The 19,027-nt window shown below is 43.4% G+C and overlaps 1 protein-coding gene across 1 annotated transcript in view; it reads right to left on the minus strand.

Moving 5' to 3' along the window:
- The window catches only part of TBC1D9 (TBC1 domain family member 9), a 75,675-nt gene that overhangs the window by 42,560 nt on the left and 14,088 nt on the right, over positions 1-19,027 (minus strand). The window contains exon 2 of the mRNA XM_084884234.1: positions 799-909. Coding sequence (XP_084740360.1) covers positions 799-909 — 111 coding nt within the window. The remainder of the gene's footprint in view (positions 1-798; positions 910-19,027) is intronic.

Here is a 19,027-nt window from a genome sequence, read left to right on the forward strand (position 1 = left end):
GAAGAATCCCTACTAGGATATATAAGCACTAGAGTCCTGGTGTGCAGCATTTGTGCACTGGAGGGGGAGTGAGGGGTTCCCCCTCCAGGCCTGCATCGTCTCACAGTCCGGGAGCCCTCTCTCCTTACTACTCGGTTTGCTGCTCCTTAGCACTGCCACAGAGGCAGGAGAGGCTCCCGCGACCGCTGGTGAGACCAGCTTCTGGCTGAGTGGCACTCCCCTGTGGGAGTGCACTGACCACCAGGGGCAGCTCCTATATTGAGTGTCTGTCCCCTGGTGGTCAGTGCCCATCATTGCGACCAGTTGTTCCACTGTTCAGTTGGTTTGCACATTAGGCTTTTGTTATATAGGATTACTACATGTGCCCCCCCCCCCCACACACACACACACACACATTCTTTCATTTCCCGGCTTCTCCTGAAGTTAGACTGAGGCCATGTGACTGGCTGTAGCTAACCGAGTGACAAAGCAATGACACTTCTGGACCAAGGAAGTTAAACGCAGGTGTGTCTCCACCTCCTACCTGCCCCTTGTAGGTTGACCTTGGAGGCTTTGTGCCCCAAAGGGTGTCACTACAGGTGGTGGAAGACACAGGCTCCAAACAAGACTTCACCAGAGTCAGAAGGAAACCTTTCTGGTGTTAAGCCATTGAGATTTGGGGGCTCATCTGCTGAAATGGAAACGGTTACCTACCCTAAAACACCAAGTGATTGCATTCCACAGATTAAAGTTCCTTCCCTCCTGACAGAACACTGCTAATGATAATGTTTCTCCGTATTTCCAAATACTGCTACTTACCACAGGCGATGGTCCAATAGACCAAGGAGTCTGGGGTCTGGTACAGGATTCGGTAGGGAGCCACCCGGGCACTGGAGTCCAACACAACATCAAGGGTACCCACCAGGAGGCCTAAGGGCAGGAAAGAGGAAGACATGTGTAAGGGTGTCTTTGGTGCGTTCCAACTCCAGGGGCATTGTGGGAATTTTAATTTGACTGTTAACGTAGGTTGCATGATTACTAAGGATGCCATTGGGATGGAACTGATGGTGCTTGAGGTTGTCAGGGTGAGGATGAAGTCCCCGCCTCCTTTGGTTGGCCACCGTGGGAAATAAACAGCACAGTGGAGAGCACCAAGCTCAGGATCCGCCCCCTGGAAGGCTTTTCACAAAGTGCTGCTGAATCTGAACCACACGTTTTTCTGAAATTGTCACCACCAGTGTCCCCTTGAGGATTGGTTCTGACCATAGAATTAACACCCTGACAATAATACCGCTGCAAATCACTTCCTTCTGCTTGACAGTCTGGGGCCATGGAAAGAGCCTTGGATGAGTCGGTGTTCAGTAGAGCTCAGTTCCGGCTCTGACTCCATTACAACCAGCTCTGTGGTGTGGACAGGCCGTTTAGCTTCTCGCTGCTTTGACTGCCTCAGTTGTAAAGTGACCGCAGTAGCACTTGCCTTCCTGAGCCAGGGTTATTAATCACGAAGCCTAACCAAGGTTGGCATGGGGAAGTCCTACACTTGTCCTTGGTCTTTGTCCAAGGACAGGAATCCATTTAGGTTTACTCCAAACCACCATGACCAGTAGCTGGCCTGAACATACCAGGGAAAGCAAACTTTGCCAGAAGTGGAAGCTAATTCATTGATTTGCTCTGGACTGTATAAAGTACTTTAAAAATACAATCCTTAGAGCCTGCAGAAGTTTCCAAGATTTCCACATAATGCCACACGTATGTGCATGTCTGTTTCTCTACTGACTCATATTTGCTGCAAAGACCTCTAATTGCTTTTCAATTATCTGCAGGTGGGAAAGTATATGAATAGGAAAAGCAGATGAGTGCCAGCTAAACTGAACTCCCTACTATGTCAATTAGAAATAGCCGTAGCCGGTTTGGCGCAGTGAGTAGTGCATCAGCCTGCAGACTGAAAGGTCCTGGGTTCGATTCTGGCCAAGGGCACATGCCCAGGTTGTGGGCTCGATCCCCAGTGTGAGGCATGCATGAGGCATCCAATCAATGATTCTCTCTCATCATTGATGTTTCTATCTCTTTCTCCCCCTCCCTTCCTCTCTAAAATCAATAAAAATATATTAAGAAAAAGAAATAGCCGAAATCAGTTTGGCTCAGTGGATAGAGAGTCGGTGTGCAAATTGAAAGGTCCCAGGTTCGATTCCGGTCAAGGGCATGTACATTGGTTGAGAGCACATCCCAGGTAGAAATAGCCCTAGTCAGTTTGGAGGCAGCTGGCTGATGTTTCTCTCTCATCGATGTTTCTAGCTCTCTATCCCTATCCCTTCCTCTCTGTAAAAAAATCAAAATATATTTTTAAAAAATAGAAGTGAATCACCTATGGTAACTGAATGTTTGTAATTTTTCCCTCTTCCTCAGTCAAAAGAAGAAATAAAATGTCTCTAATACTGGAAATGTCACATATATCAGTTCTAAGAAGCACAGACTTCAGTCTGGCATCAGAGAGTTGCAGTCGAGGATCAGCTTACATGAGTCAATGAGCCTCTGACAGAGTGTCCTGGGAGATAAAGAAAAACTAAGGGCAAGTGTAGCTCTCCGGGCAGAGCACTGACAGAGGCAGACCGGATTCTGTAATTCTCCACTCCTGACTCTGCCACTTCCAGCTTTCAACCTCAGCTTCCCTAAGCCTCGGTTTCTCCAGCCTTCATGTCTCACCAGGCCTCTGTACTGCCAAGGAAGGAAGACCTCTGAAAAAGTCCCAACAACCCACACATCTTTGATCACAATAAATGTCCCCAATTAAAATCCATCTCCAGAAGCTTCCGGCCAAGATGGTGGTGTAGATAAACAGGTACTCAGATCCTCCCACAACCACAACAAACTGCAGAACAACCATCGTTGAGAACCGCCTAAAATGTAGCTGAACAGAAGTTCGATAACTAAGGATATAATGAAGAAGCCACATCAAGACTGGTAGGAGGGGCAAAGATGAAGAACAGACTAGTCCCACACCCACATGTGGTGGATAAAAATCTGGAGGGATATATCAGCTGTGGAGGATCCCCCCTGGGAAGCAAGGGGTTGTAGCCCCACATCAGGCCCACCATCCTAGAGTTCCATGTAAGGAAGAGAAATCCCATAACTTCTAGCTGTAAAAACCAGCACAGATTGTGGTTGAGTGAGATGGAGAGCTGCTAGAATCCCAGGAATTCCTCTTAAAGGGCCTGTCATGGACTTAATCAGACCCACTCACTCTGAGCTCCAGCAGTGGAGCAGCAGGGACATGAGGAAGAACTGAGTGGTCCGGCATTAAGGTGAGGCCTAGAGGGGGCAGCTTTTTCCCAGAGAGAAGTGTTGGCAGAGGCCACTGTTCCTTTGCTGAGCCCTCCCCTCACACAGCTGGCAGGTGGCCGCCAATTCTGAGTCTCCATTAACCTGGCTGACTACCATGGTGATTGCCTGAGACCCTGCCACACCCAACTTGCCAGCCCACCCAAGCTGTTTCCAGTGTCTTTTCCTCACAAACAGCCTGTCTTGGCTCACCCTTCAGACTTTTCTAAAATCTCTCAAACAAGCAGCATCTAGTCTAGGTGTATCCACGCCTTACCTTTCACTAAGAGACCTCAGGCCTGGCACTATAGGCAGCTGGCCTTGGTTCACAGATTGGCTTCTCCTGGGCACCTCTAAGCCCAGCACAAGTAGCAGCCATCTACAGATCACTTTATAACTCATGCTAGGTAGTCCCAGGCAGAACACACATAATTGACCTTAGCATGCACTGCCCAGGAGGCCCCAGAGCCAGAGCTCCCAGTGGACAGCTTCAGGCCATATCAAAGCACTACCCAACGTCCTCCACAAGTGACCCAAACTCAAGGGGTGGACTCACAGGCACCAGAGCTCTGCTGAAGCAAGTCCTGCTCTGTGCAGTCAATTCCTGCACAGCAGATCCTCCATGATCAGTCCTCACATTGGCCTATTACACCTGCCATTGACTGCCAACAGCCATCAAAGCTCAACTACAACAGGAGGGTATACACTACCCACGGGGTAGGGGGAGCAGCTCATGTGACCAGGAAGGCTGTACCTTTGGGCTCTACAGGATGCTTACTACATAAGGCCACTCTACCAAGCCTGGGAGATGTAGAAATTCTACCTAATACATAGAAACAAACACAGGGAGGCAGCCAAAATGAGGAGACAAAGAAACATGTCCCACATGAAAGAATGGAACAAAACTCCAGAAAAAGAACTAAACAAAAGGGAAACAAGCAATCTACCTGAGGCAGAGTCCAAAACACTGATTACAAGGATGCTCAATGAACTCAGGGGAAGAGTAGATGAACTTAGTGAGAACTTCAACAAAGAGATAGGAAACATAAATAGAAATATAAAACATAAAAAAGAACCAGTCAGAAATAAAGACTATAATAACTGAAGTGAAGAATGCATTACAGGGACCTGGCCAATGCCGCTCAGTGGTTGAATGTCAACCTATGAACCAGGAGGTCACTGTTCAATTCCTGGTCAGAGCTCATGCCAGGTTGTGGGCTTGATCCCTAGTAGGGGGCATGCAGGAGGTAGCTGATCAACGATTCTCTCTCATCATTGATGTTTCTCTCTCTCCTCTGAAATCAATAAAAATATATATTTTTTAATTTAACATTTAAAAAAAAGAAGTTAGACAGCTAATTGCATTAGATGCACATACAAGTAGCACATTTTTGTAAAAATTATTTGAAAACTGGGTAGCCAAACAAAAGTAATACTGCGAACTGAGGTAGCAGCTGGCCAATCAAATCAATAAACACACTCTTCCCCATTAACCCAGATGTTCCCTTTCACTTTGCCGCTGACCAGTCTTCCCCCTCCATTTGGAATGTTGTGCATGCCCATCAGCTCTCACTTCCCACGGCCTTGGATGACAAACTCCTAATTATCTAATGCCCCCTCTTTCTAACCTGATCTCCCTCCAAGTCCTGCTTCTGTAGCAGCCATTGCATTTCTTTAAAATCATTTGCACATTTTGCCTTTTTCCATTTCTTCTCCTTTTTCCAGACTACGAGCTCCTTGATGGCAGAGTTGAATTAATTCGTTCAGAATCCCAAGCCCTGCACTTCGCTTGGAGCACAGTTAAGTTCTGAACATATGTTTGATGAATGGAGAAGGTAGCTATTTTTTTCAATTATAGTTGAAAGTCAATATTTATTAATTTAGATGGTTAGACATATAATTTACAAAGTCCCCACGGTACGTCCAGTATCCACCTGGGACTATATATTGTTATTACAATATTATTGACGCTTTTCCCTATGCTGTACTTTAAATCCCCGGGAATTTCTGTAACTACCAATTTGTAGAAGCTAGGGTTTTGTTTTGTTTTAAATATATTTCAGAGAGGAGAGAGAGAGATAGAAACATTTTTTTGAGAGCGAACCATTGTCTGGCTGCCTCTTGCCCTCTACTGGGGATCAAGCCCACAACCCTAACATGTGCCCCTGACTGGAATTGAAACTGGGACCCTACAGTCCCAGGCCAATGCTCTATCCACTGAGCCAAACCAGCTAGGGCAAAGTTAGCTATTTTTTGGAAAACCAAAATAGTGAGTTATCGCCATGCTAGCTACCCTTTATGCACATAAGAAGTCAAGACTTTGGGAAAGAGAAAATACTCCCCCAAGTCCTCTGTATGTACACACCAGACTATGAGTAATCTGGTTGAGAGAATCCTAAAAAAGCAGCAAACAGGATTTTCTTAGCAGTGTATTACTCAGACCTCTGAAACGGCTGTCAAAATACTGAACCATTCGTCATTTCCCACACAAAGTGTTGTTTCAGCAGCTGTTCTAGTCAGCTGTTTTGGGTGTTAAACAGCCTTTGATCCTCGGAGATAGACTAATTCAATTTATGGCCCCCAAAAGGACTCTTTTCTGTATCTGCCTATTACATTAGTTCGAGGGCATTTTGCAACATAGAAGTGCTGTTTTCAAGATTCAGAAAACACTCAGCAAGAGCGGCCCAGTCCGGCTGTGGTCCTGTCTCCACTCCTGGGCACCACTTCCCCCGGGAGGCAGGGCTATGTCAGGAGAGAGAGTGCTGGACACATAGGAATGTGCCAGGACAAAGACCAATTCATCGACTGATGATCCTGGAATAATTTAACGTGAAGAGGACAGAACCCTAAAGACCTCTTGATCTCCCTGTTCCCTCAGCCTTGTATCCAGTGGGAAATGAGGAGTCCAGATCTACAAGACAGCAAGGATGGAGGAGCCCTTCTGGGCTGGTGGGGCAGTGAAGCCCACCACATTGCCGCAGGGAAACCTGGATGTCCTCGGGCCCCTTCTGTCAGATAGAATTTACAGGGGCCACTCATTGCCCACAGCTGGCTGCCAGCCCTTCTAATTCACGGAACCTTCTCCACAATGAAATAATATTGTGAAATAGAATAATTAAGAACTCCAAATGACATTTAGGAAGGATCTGGAAAGTTTAAGTAAATTATAGGACATCTCTATAATGATATTTAAGACATTTAAAATCATGTCCCCAAATAACTGTTTGATGACATGGCAAAATGCATCTAGTAGGTTATGTGTGGGTGGGGGGGGGGGGGGGGGGGGAGGGGAGAACAAAAAACTATAGTTTTTGTTTTATATGATCCCAATCTGTCAAAATATAAGTATAATATATATATATATATATATATATATATATATATATATATAAATAAAATAACCTAAGTATTATTTTTAAAGATTAGGAAAATTAACATAACCACGACTGGTGTATCCCAAAATCCAAAATATTAATTTTACTTTCTTCCGTGGTTTCAAAATTTTTTCAAATGAACATTCAATACCTTTATGATGTAAACAAATGTTTTTTCCTTGTTTTTCAATTACTTCCACTCCTCTATTTTGGGCTTTCTTTACTCAGAGAGAGATCATGCCATCCAGTAAAAAGACGGCTACTGTGTGTACAATAAAGCTGCTACTTCACTTCAGATGACCACAGGTTAGTAATCTGCTGGACACAACATGCCAGCGAGGAGGCAGTATCTAAAGAACTGTTATCCTCAAAAACATACCTCAATGGAGAGGGACCGGCCTTTGCCTTTTAGACATTTTTTTTTTTAAGTTCATTTTTTCCCTCTGGTATATGAAGTGCATCAATGCTACAAATTCATACATAAAAATGTATGAATACGATACCTATTCATATTCTCAATCCTATAGTGTCTAACCCAGGTATAGAAACAGGGTGCTAAACAACTAGCTTATCTTGAGTCAGGAAGTTGATAGTCCCCAAATAACACGACAAATCTGAAATGAATGAAGTTAGTTTCACTACATCCATCACCGAGGTTTGCTCCTTTCATTGTGAATATCCATTACTTTCACCCCAGGTGCTGCTGTTGGATATACTAGTGTACTCAAGGCTCTCTGTGCTTACATCTATGTAAGAAATGTCTGCAGGGACACACATGTTGTTGTTCTTAATGGTTAGCTCTGGGGAAGGACCTCTATATGGGAGATACCCATAGGGAAGAGATCAGAGACTCTTTTGACTATTAGAACTGTATTTTTAAAAGTTATTGTTATGCTGTTGGAACTGTATTTTATAAAACTTTATGCTCTTATACAATAATTATTTATAACAGGTATGTATTATAAAGTAATAATAAAAAATAAAGGCATAACAAAAGATCACAATGAAAATCCTGATATAAGATTTTATAGAAGAGCCCTAATTGGTTTGGCTCAGTGGATAGAGCGTCGGCCTTCAGACTGAAGGATCCCAGGTTCGATTCTGGTCAAGATATGTACCTTGGTTGAGGGCACATCCCTAGAAGGGGGAGTGCAGGAGGCAGCTGACTGATGTTTCTCTCTCATCGATGTTTCTAACTCTCTATCCCTTGCCCTTCTTCTCTGTAAAAAATCAATAAAATATATTTTTAAAAAAGATTTTATAGAAGATAAAACTACAGAGCAAATTAGTTCTCATTATTCTGTAATGGGTACTATACCCTATACCTTAAGAACTGGCCATCCTTAGCATGCTGTGTTTGGGGGTGGCGAGGAGGAACGTCATACTGTACAAAATAAGGCTGCCTTTCACCAGGGGCTATCATCAGAGCAAACACACAGGACTCTCCTGTGGCCAGTGTAAAGACTGAGGCAGGTCCCGCACCCTCTCAAGGGAATCGGAGCTGAGAAATGCTATGAGGAAAGCCAAGAAGCTAGAGAAGCAGGCGCTGAAAGGATTCCACGAAAAAGGATGTAGCAAGCGAGGCAGATTATGCAGAAGCAGCAACACCAAGGTAAAGAATAAAGCAGAGGGTGAGAAAGCCAGTCATGAGCAAGAAGAGAAGAGGGCAGAAATCTGGAGGGTGGACAAGCGACCACATGATCCTCGGGACCTGAGAGGGGAGGAGAGGAGCCACTTGCCTGGGCTGTCTTGCTTTGCAGCCTAGTCCTGATTCCTATGGATCTTGGGCACAGTACCCGGTGCTTGAGGTAACTCAAGTCTCCGTTCCTTGCAACCAAAAGCACCCAGTTAGCATCCTAACTAACCCCCTTTCACTGCATCTAAGAGGGACTCTGAGCCAACACCCTCTTCTGTAGGACATGGAGAAGTGTTATATAACAAAGCATCAAGACATTAACAACAATTTAATAGTATGCTTTCTATTGCATCTGAATATTCCAGAATAGATATGGTGACTACAGAACTGTAATTAAAACCATCATGCTATTTACAGGGGAGAGATGCAGCAGCAGCCAGGCTGGCTGACTAGGAGTCCTGTCTGACCTTATACCACTTGGAGAGCTTGAAGCTCCCCTTGCATTCTCTCTTCAGAAGAATTACAGTTCTGGGTCAGCCTTAAGTCACCGGGATCAGAGGAAGAGGTATTTCACAGAGACATTTCAGTTTGCAATAGGTCACCAAAGATCCAGATAAAGCCTTTGAAGAGAAAACTGAGCTGGGAGGACATGAAAATAAAGAGAACTCAAGGCACCAACCCATGGGGACACCAAACAAGAAGCCAAAGATGGTCTGACTGCAAAACGAGGTGCACAGTGGAGGTAAGGCCCTTATGCCTTATTTTGTTGTCTATGATACCATTTTGGTTCTCAATATATGTAAATACAGTAACCTGCACATGTAGATGAGTCCCTTATGGAATACATTAGATCCAACTGAGAATTCCTAAGAAATAGTTCAGCTCGGCTAGTATGGCTCAGTGGTTAAGCATTGACCTATGACCCAGGAGATCACAGTTCGATTCTAGGTCAGGGCACATGCCCGAGTTGCGGGCTCGATCCTCAGTAGGAGGCGTGCAGGAGGCAGCCAATCAATGATTCTCATCACTGATGTGTCTAACTCTCCCTTCCTCTCTGAAGTCAATAAAATGTATTTGTTTAAAAAAAGAAATAGTTCAGGGATGGCCTAGAAATAGCTTATAAACTATTCTGAAAAATATCAATGATGGGTAGGGAAAAACGGTCACTGGGCTAGGGGCCATTTTGTGGCAAAGAGACTTCAAAATCATTTCCAAGAAACTGTTTTTTTTTTTCATGCTAAGAACAATGGTGTGCACAACAGACACAAAACAACTCTGACAGCAGCGACATCACTGATTCAGACCCTCAATTAGAGACTCGTGAACAAAGATGAAATATGGGGCAAATTATTATTGTGCTATTGTTTATTAACAAATGGAAGCCATTAAAATAATGAAGGTCTTACTATAATTCTTGCACCTTGAATTACATCTTCTATACCTCACGCCTTAATCTCTAAGGAGAATAACGTGTACATGTACATGTATATACACACATGGGCATAGATCCGTATAACAACACACCATGCTCATTTTCACGGAGGGTATGGGAGTGGGGGCTCTTAAAAAACCCACAAACCTCATATTATAATTTCTTTCTTTGAATTTAATGAACACAATGCTGAAACAACAACAAATAGTTTACACCAAAATAAATCTTTTAAAAAGATAATCACATGCAAGAATTCCCTTTCTGCCAATGTTTCTCAACCAACATTCCCTTTGAATAAACACTGAAGTTTCGCTCTCTCCCTCAGATTCTGTCAGGTCACCCAAACAATGTATGTTCTCTGGCTCCAGAAAACAGACAGTTGCCCCAACTTTCCTTTTTGTAGATCCTATTAAGGATGGGGGTTGGGGGGGTCGAGGAGAAAAAAGCCCAAGTTGTTTTTAATTTTCCAGTTACAAATGAACAATATTTAAGATGCCTCTTCAAACCTCACAGTTACGACATAAAGGACCCGAGAGAGACAATGGTTCTTCCTCCATGGCTGTTTCACCTTCCTTATCGGCTTACACAGGACTCCCCTTTTCCCGTCCTGACAATGTCTCATTAACAGCTATCAAATCAATTTCCCCACAGCATGTCAGCTGTCACGGAAGATGCCAGGCACAGAGGCGGAGGCAGCCACAGGCTTGGGCAGCGCCGGGCACCTCACCTGGCACCTGCTGCTCCAGAGCCAGGGAACTGGGAATCTAGAACGTGGATCAGGAAAACAGATCCTTCCCGCAGCTCAGCAGGGCGTGACGGGTAGGCAATTGAGATGTGTGTGCTGCAGACACTCAGGGTTTCCACTGGGTCCACGCCGTGCAGTCCAGGAGAGACAAAAAAGTGGGGCTCCGGAGGTTCCCAGGGGCCCACCCCTTCTTCTCGGCATCTATTAGGCCACCACTTCCCAGGAGAGGCCCCCACGTGTGGCTGCACACAGATACCTCAGCCCTGGGGGCAGCTAGCTGAGCAGGGCCTTACCCCGTGGGCCTTGCAAATGCTACCATTTTCAAAGTGTGCTGACATGAAAATGGGTGGAAAGCTCTATAATAGACTAAACATGTGGCAAACTGCGGCTCTTTGGCCCCTTGAGTGTGGCTCTTCCACAAAATACCATGGCCTGGGTGAGTCTATTTTGAAGCAGTGGCGCTAGAAGAAGTTTAAGTTTAAAAAATTTGGCTCTCAAAAGAAATTTCAATCGTTGTACTGTTGATATTTGGCTCTGTTGACTGATGAGTTTGCCGACCATTGGACTAAACTAAGCACAAAATGCTTTTCAAATAGTAGCACATTACAAAGTTTCTATACATTTCATTTCAATGCAGACTCACATCATTGAGCTGACAGTAGGTTGTTTTCCCAGGTGACATATGCATGTCTTACTTTATGTACAAAAATATAGATATTTTTTTCTTATAAGAAAACAATACAACTGAATATGTGCATCGGGAGGTGACTCGTGTGACATGTGCCCGACATTTGCTTGTCTGAGCTGGTTCTCAAATTTTTCTTTAGGATTGCAAAACCCCTCTTTGTAAAAGTGTGAGGGTCTCTGATGCTTATTCCTCACTCCCCTGAAAGGACCCCAAGAAAAAGTGGGTTGGGGCCGCCCCATATAAACTATGCCCAGGGCCTCAGGCCCACTGACCCTCCCCAGATAGTCCAATGAATAAACAACCACAAAGGCCAAACATTTTCACAATGAGCGAGCCCAGTGATTAGGGGATTAACAACATGCATATTTCAAATCATTTCCAAAACAAATCATCAGGGAAACCCCTAGAAAAACTAACCTTTAACTTAAATCCAGGCGAGTACCCAGCAAGGCAAGGCTACCATTTAGATGTTGGCATTGGTCTGGTGGAAAATAGAAACGTTTCTAACATGGCAGGGCCCACTCAGAGCTGTGCAAAGTCATCAGAGGCAGTTGGTTCAAGTCCCCACTTCCTCACTGAGAAGCCGTGTGACTTTAGACACCCAACTCAGGTACAGAACTCACATTTCCACTTGTTCCACTGGAAGCCTTGTTCACACTGGGTTAGAGAAATGAAAAGCAATGCACCATACATGCCAGCCACACATATACTATTCCAACTGACACTTACAACAACCAACCGCCAATCTCACCAATAACGGTGAACAGCAGTGACCATATGCCAGCAGCTTTCCTAATCAGTTTGTATGCACGTTTTCTTTAATCCTCACACCATCCTATGACATACATACAACTATTCCCCCTGTTGCATGGATGAGGACACTGGGGCTCAGAGAAGAAAAGTAACTGGCCCAGTGGGCACATGGGTACGTAATTGTCAGCATTGGACCTAGGGTAGCAGGACACCGACGCTGTGTGCTGTGGTACTTTGATTACACTGGCTTCTAGAACAATGCCTTTTTTAAAAATATGTATTTTTATTGATTTCAGAGAGGAAGGAAGAGGGAGAGATAGAAACATCAATCATGAGGGAGAATCATTGATCAGCTGCCTCCTACAAGCCCCATATGGGGATCGAGCCCACAACCCAGGCTTCTGCCCTGACTGGAAATCGAACCCTGACCTCCTGGCTCATAGATTGACGCTCAACCACTGAGCCAGGCCAGCCAGGCTAGAATAATGTCTTTAAGGGTGTTGGGGATGCTCAGAGGGATAATAAAAAGAGGAATAATCAAGACTTTCTTTAGCTTCTAGAAAATACACCCTTAGTTCCGTCTTTATCTACTTTAGATCCCACACAGCGTACAGCCTCCTTCCATTTCCTTTCCTGTATTTCACCAACAATCTATAAAGGTGGCAATATTCTCTTTAACCCTTACTGTGTTAACTGCTAAGAAACTTTCATAAATAAAGATGCTTCCCCCTTAAAATGAATTACAACAGGCACTGCCTTGGAAGTCCGGTCAGCCTGCTTCTGACCCTGAGGCAGCCGCCCAGCCTGGGAGCCTGCAGTGGTGGTCCCAACGAACCTCTTCATCCTCTCTCTCTCTTCACTTTCCTAAGTCCCGGGGGGAGGCGGGGGGAGCGGCACACACACGAAGTACTGGCACATGGCTACAGGCTCCATTTTGAGTCCAAGAGTATCTGAGGAACCTCCAACTTGCTTGTTAGTCTTGTTAATAATGGATCATTTTGACCACGTTTCTGGAATCATTCTCCAGTGGCTGACTGTCTGTCTTGGTATGTTGCCCAACATCCCAATTCCCTTAGCACACAATCTCCCTTCCTGCTAACACCCTCTCATCTCTGCCTTGGCCTTACCTGACTAACTGCCTTCTGCCGACACTTCCTCAGACACCATGCCTAGCCTCAGTGGGTCCAAGTTCCTAGCTCCACTGTCCCAGGTCTGGCCTGTCCATCATCAACCCAGCATTGACACCCTCTCCTATCCTGGATTCCCACAGGCCTGACGCCTGTTTTTCAATCAATGGAAGTAATAACTGATGTCCAATCCATTGCAGCAGGGGACCTGTGGTGGGTGAGAGATTTACTCAGGCCAGTCTTCAGCAATCAGCATAGTTCCAGAGGCCAGAAGGCACGGAGGGGAACAGAATATCATCTGGGCATATGAACCAGTTATTGTTCTATTAGAGCGACCGCCATAGATGCCATGACTTAAAAAGGTGTTTGGTCATTTGAGAAGTTCCATGGACCACTGATAATTGTTCAATTAATTCATTCATTCCCCATCAACAGGGGGGGAAAAAAGCTCAGAAATATGGAAGGAACAGTGTATACTGAACCCAAGTGTGGTTGTTGAAATCCTTTTCGTTATCCTTTCCATCTGGTTCTACAAACAGATAAAGGAGTCACTATTAAAAGAAAGCCAAGACTCTAAGTATCTTTATTCAGTCTGAACTTATGCCAGAGATCTAACTATGCCCCAAATAGATCATTCATTCATCCATCCATCCATCCAGCAAACATTTGCACAGTGACTGTCCATATATCTGGTGTCCAGGAGTGAAATGTTATGTTGATCTTAAGAAACCTTTGTTTTAGTGGGGAATCACTTGCCTGGGAAATAACATATGAGAGATAACAGTATGATTCAGGCCTAATGACAATTCTTAAAATATGATATCATTTTAAACCTTTCATTCTTCAACTATTATTAAAACAAACCATTATTTTATGCTCCCTGCTGCTATTCACTTACATTTTAGTTTGAAAAGACTCTCAGCACCACTTGTCTGAAATGTCACTCGCCCCTTCTTGGGTGTGCCTCCCATCCTCCTCTCTTCTTTCCTTCTCAGAACATTGGATTCTGCCTGAACTCTCCTCCATGGTCACTGAATTATGCCTAATTACTCTTGGAGGCTCTCTCTCAGCATCTCTCATTCCCTCTCTTGCCTCTTGCCCCCTTTCCTCCCTCTTCTTAATTTCTTTCAAACTCCTTTCGGAGGTAGGTGAGCTTTCATTTTATTTCTTAGACTATCAAATTACACTGTATGATGGAAATCACAGTACCTACTCATTAGAGTCCTTTCAAATGAGAAAGGCCATACTGTGTCTGAGTGATTATGGCATCTTGAGTTACAAACTCTAATAACTCGTAGTAATTACCCCTCATATGCTATACACTTGCAGCTTCTCTTCTCAAGACCCTGAGTGACTCAGTAAGAAGGATGTCCATAGACCACAACTTCATCATTAAGGCCTTCCTTGAAGGGTTTAATGTGAGAGGCATCACTAACAGACCTGGCTTCAAACTAACTGATTTACATCATTACTTCCCAGTCTAGGACAGCTTCCGTCCAATCTGGACAAGCTCTTAGAATTACCAAAGTGAGAAAATATTAATACAGGCTCCATAAGCAATCCAACAAGATATAATTCTGGTAAACATATATGCATCCAATACAGGAGCACCCAAATACATAAAAAAAACTTCTAGAGGCTAAAAAGGGAGAGATTGACAGCAATACAGTCATAGTAGAAGACTTTCACACCCCACTAACACAACTGGACAAATCCTCTAAACAAAAAAAATCAGCAAAGAAACATCAATACTAAACGACTCACTATATCAGACGGAATTAATTGATATCTTCAGAACATTTCACCCCAAAGCCACAGATATACATTCTTCTCAAGTGCACATGGATCATTTTCAAAGATAGATCATATATCAGGATGCAGGCAAAGTCTCTTCAAATTCAAGAAGATAGAAATCATATCAAGCATCTTCTCTCATCACAATGGCATAAAACTAGAAATCAACTACAATAAAAAAACAATAAAAAAAAACAAACGCAAGGAGGCTAAATAGCATGCTATTAAACAATGACTGGGTTACCAGAGAAATCAAAGAAGAAATAAAAAGCATCATGGCAACAAACGACAATGAAAATACAACAATCCAAAATCTATAGATCACAGTGAAAGCAGTCTTGAGAGGGAAGTTCATAGCTCTGCAGGCTACCTCAAAAAACAAGAAAGCCCACTGCATGGGAGAACATATTTACCCATGTTATCTCCGATAAGGGTTTAATCTCCAACTTTACAACTTAACAAAAGGAAGATAAACAATCCAATCAAGAAATGAGCAAAGGACCTAAATAGACATTTTTCAAAAGAGGACATTCAGAAAGCCAAGAGACATACGAAAACATGCTCAAAGTCACTAATCATCCAAGAAATGCAAATCAAAACAACCATGAGGTACCACCTCACACCTGTCAGAATAGCTATCATCAACAAATCAACAATGGACAAGTGCTGGAGACGGTGCGGAGAAAAAGGAACCCTTCTTCAGTGCTGGTGGGAACGCAGACTGGTGCAACCACTGTGGAGAACAGTATGGCATTTCCTCAAAAATTTAAAAATGTACCTGCCATTTATTTGACCCAGTAATACCACTTCTAGGAATATATCTCAAGAAAACAGAAACACCAATCAGAAAGGATATATGCACCCCTATGTTCATAGCAGCACAATTTACAATAACTAGGATTTGGAAACAGCCTAGGTGCCCGTCAGCAGATGAGTGGATTAGAAAACTGTGGTGCATCTACACAGTGGAATACTACACTGCTATAAAAAGAAGAAATTCTTACATTTGCAGCATCATGGATGGAACTGGAGAGCATTATGCTAAGTGAAATAAGCCAGGCAGTGAAAGAAAAATACCACATGATCTCACTCATTTATGGATAATAAAGAATATTATAACCTGATGAATAAAAAGATACAGAGGCAAAGAAGCATGGAACAGACTGTCAAATTACAGTGGGAAGGCTGGGGAGGGTTGGGAGGAGGAGGTAAGAGATCAACCAAAGGACTTGTGTGCATGCATATAAGCATAACCAATGGATGAAAGACACTGGAGGGTGGGGGAGGTGTGAGGGCATGTGCAGGGGGCTAGGGGAGGTGGGGGAAGGTCAATGGGGGGAAAAAGGAGACATATGTACTACTATTTGTAATACTTTACACAATAAAATAAAACAAATATATAGGCTCCATAACAGCATTAAGTTCGATAATCAAAGTGGTTACCTTCCAACTATACAGGTAGCACTGCTTTCTGAATAAATTTAAGACAATAAAAGTGATAAAAATCACAAGTGGTAAGATACTGTGTAATGAGTGGCCTGGTTAATGCAAAGTCACTGCACAGTTCCCAAGGTCAGCTGGTCACTTCTGCTCTACCTTTCTCTTGCCACCCTCTCAGAATATGCCAAGAAAAGGCAAGAAGATGCAGACCAAGAACAGAGCGGTTCTGTTACTGGTTCAATAGGCAACTGAAAACATCCTCGTCCAGCCTCAGCTCCCTGGAGCTATGCTGGACAAGAATGATGTAGGATGAGCCATAACGAGTTCAATGCCACGTGGCTGTGATACAGCCCGGGACAGCAACCTATTCAGCCTGGTTTTTGCAAGGCTTTTTCAAAATTCCCTTTGAATCTGAGAGTGGAAAGGCTTTGTAACTATGATTCACAACCAAGAAACCACTTGTAGAAAAGGGTATATTCTTCTACACAAAACCCCCATATTTCTACAGGACAAAAACACGATAGACAAACTAGGCCCTCACTGGTTTGGCTCAGTGGATAGAGCATCAGCCTGTGGAATGAATGATCTCAAGTCTGATTCCGGTCAAGGACATGTACCTGGGTTGCAGGCTTGATCCCTGGTCCTGGTTGGGGTGCATATGGGAGACAGCTAGTCAATGTATCTCTCTCACATCAATGTTTCTCTCTGTGTGTGTCTCTCCCCTTCCATTCTATTATCTCTAAAAATCAATGGAGATATATTCTTGGTTGAGGATTAACAACAACAAGAAGACAAAATAGGAAAAAAGATGCAGTTCAAAACCAGTTTGGCTCAGTGGATAGAGAGTTGGCCTGCGGACTGAAAGGTCCCAGGTTCGATTCCGGTGAAGGGCACATCCCCAGTAGGGGATGTGCAAGAGGCAGCTGGTCGATGTTTCTCTCTCATCGATGTTTCTAACTCTATCCCTCTCAATATAAAATATATTTAAAAAAATAAAGTAAAATAAAATAAAATAAGATGCCCTTTTCTCCTATCAGAATGACAAGAACCCCAAGTTTGATAACGCATGCTCTTTAACAGCACTGGGGATACTGGCCCTCTGCACACACCGCTGTGAGGCTGTAACTTGCTAAAACTCCGAGGGATGGTGATTTGGCAACAATATCAATCAAAATTCCAAATGCATGTACCCAATGGCCCTGCAATTCCACTTCTTGGTGTTTTCCTTTAAGCCACGTTTCACTTGGCTAAAGGACATGCACAAGGTTATTTATTGCAGCATCAATATATTTTATTGATTTTTTACAGAGAGAAAGGGAGAGGGATAGAGAGTTAGAAACATCAATCAACTGCCTCCTGCACACCCCCTACTGGGGATGTGCCTGCAACCAAGGTACATGCCCTTGACTGGAATCGAGCTTGGGACCCTTTAGTCTGCAGGCGGATGCTCTATCCACTGAGCCAAACTGGTTAGGGCTGCAGCATCAATTTTATAGTAAATATACGACCATAACCTAAGTGTCTATTAATAGGGAAGTGGTTAAATATATGACATTGCCATATAACGGGATAATAGCAGCTATAAAAAAAAAAAAAAAAAAGAAAAAAAAAAAGAAAAAAGAATGACGACATCTATGTCCTGATATAAGAAGACATACTGCTCATGGAAAGGTGCAGAAAAACCTTGCTGTACAAGGGTCTGGGGGAGGGTGAGATAAAGCCACGCCTGGTATTCACTGGTACATGCAAAAAGGACCTGGGGAAGATACACAAAGCATGAATACCGTGGTCCCTGTGAGTGGGTAGGTAACAGGGCTGAAAAGTTTTACTGTCTACCTTTTACTATCATTGGACCTTTGAACCATATAAATAAACGTATTGTTACTAAAAACATTTACCTTTTCCAAAGTGTCTTCGCGACTGTGTCCAAGGCATTGTTTGCTGAGAACATTAACCATTAACTTCAAGAATTTAGGGAGGCTTCAGGGGGAGCTAAGAATCATCTTTCCTAGTCTTCTAGCTTTCAGTTTCCCAAATGTGAACTACAAACCTTAAAGATAGAAACAGTCTCACAACCCCACCTCAAACTACCTTTTTCTCCCTTCAAATGGTGTTATTTAAATACATACAAACATAAATCCAAGTAAAAACTTCTTATGCACAGAGCTCATTTATAATTAGGAAACCAAAATATATTTTCAAATTAAATGCAGCAAAACTATAAAACTAACAAAAGTCTGAAAGGACCTCATTAATTATAGTGAACAATGAGGTTGTTTTGTTGACAGTAAACTGTCACTTCCATAGGGAACACTCACAGGTTCCTGGAATTCAGCTTATGCATTACCTTTCCCTATGCAATTCCTTTTCCTCTATTCAAACTCAGAAAACCTTGTGTAGTGTCTTGTGCAATTAATGGACCTTCCTTTGGCCAAATGCATCCTTTTTGTATTCAAACTGTTCTCAGTCATAAATGCAAATGCTTATCTGAGCACTAGCACCAGGTGTTAGCCCTACAGTAGTCATTCCAATAACCCAAAATAACTTGTATTAAGATTACTTTATGTCCGGCCGTTGTGGCTCAGTGGTTGAGTATTGACCTATGAACCAAGAGGTCATGGCTCAATTCCCAGTCAGGTCACATGCCCGGATTTCAGGTTCAGTCCCTAGTTGGGGGTGTGTAGGAGTCAGCTGATCAATGATTCTCTCTCATCATTAATGTTTCTATCTTCTTCCTCTTT

The sequence above is a fragment of the Pipistrellus hanaki genome (genome assembly GCF_964339955.1).
Source record: "Pipistrellus hanaki genome assembly, chromosome: 5".
NCBI lineage: Eukaryota > Metazoa > Chordata > Mammalia > Chiroptera > Vespertilionidae > Pipistrellus > Pipistrellus hanaki.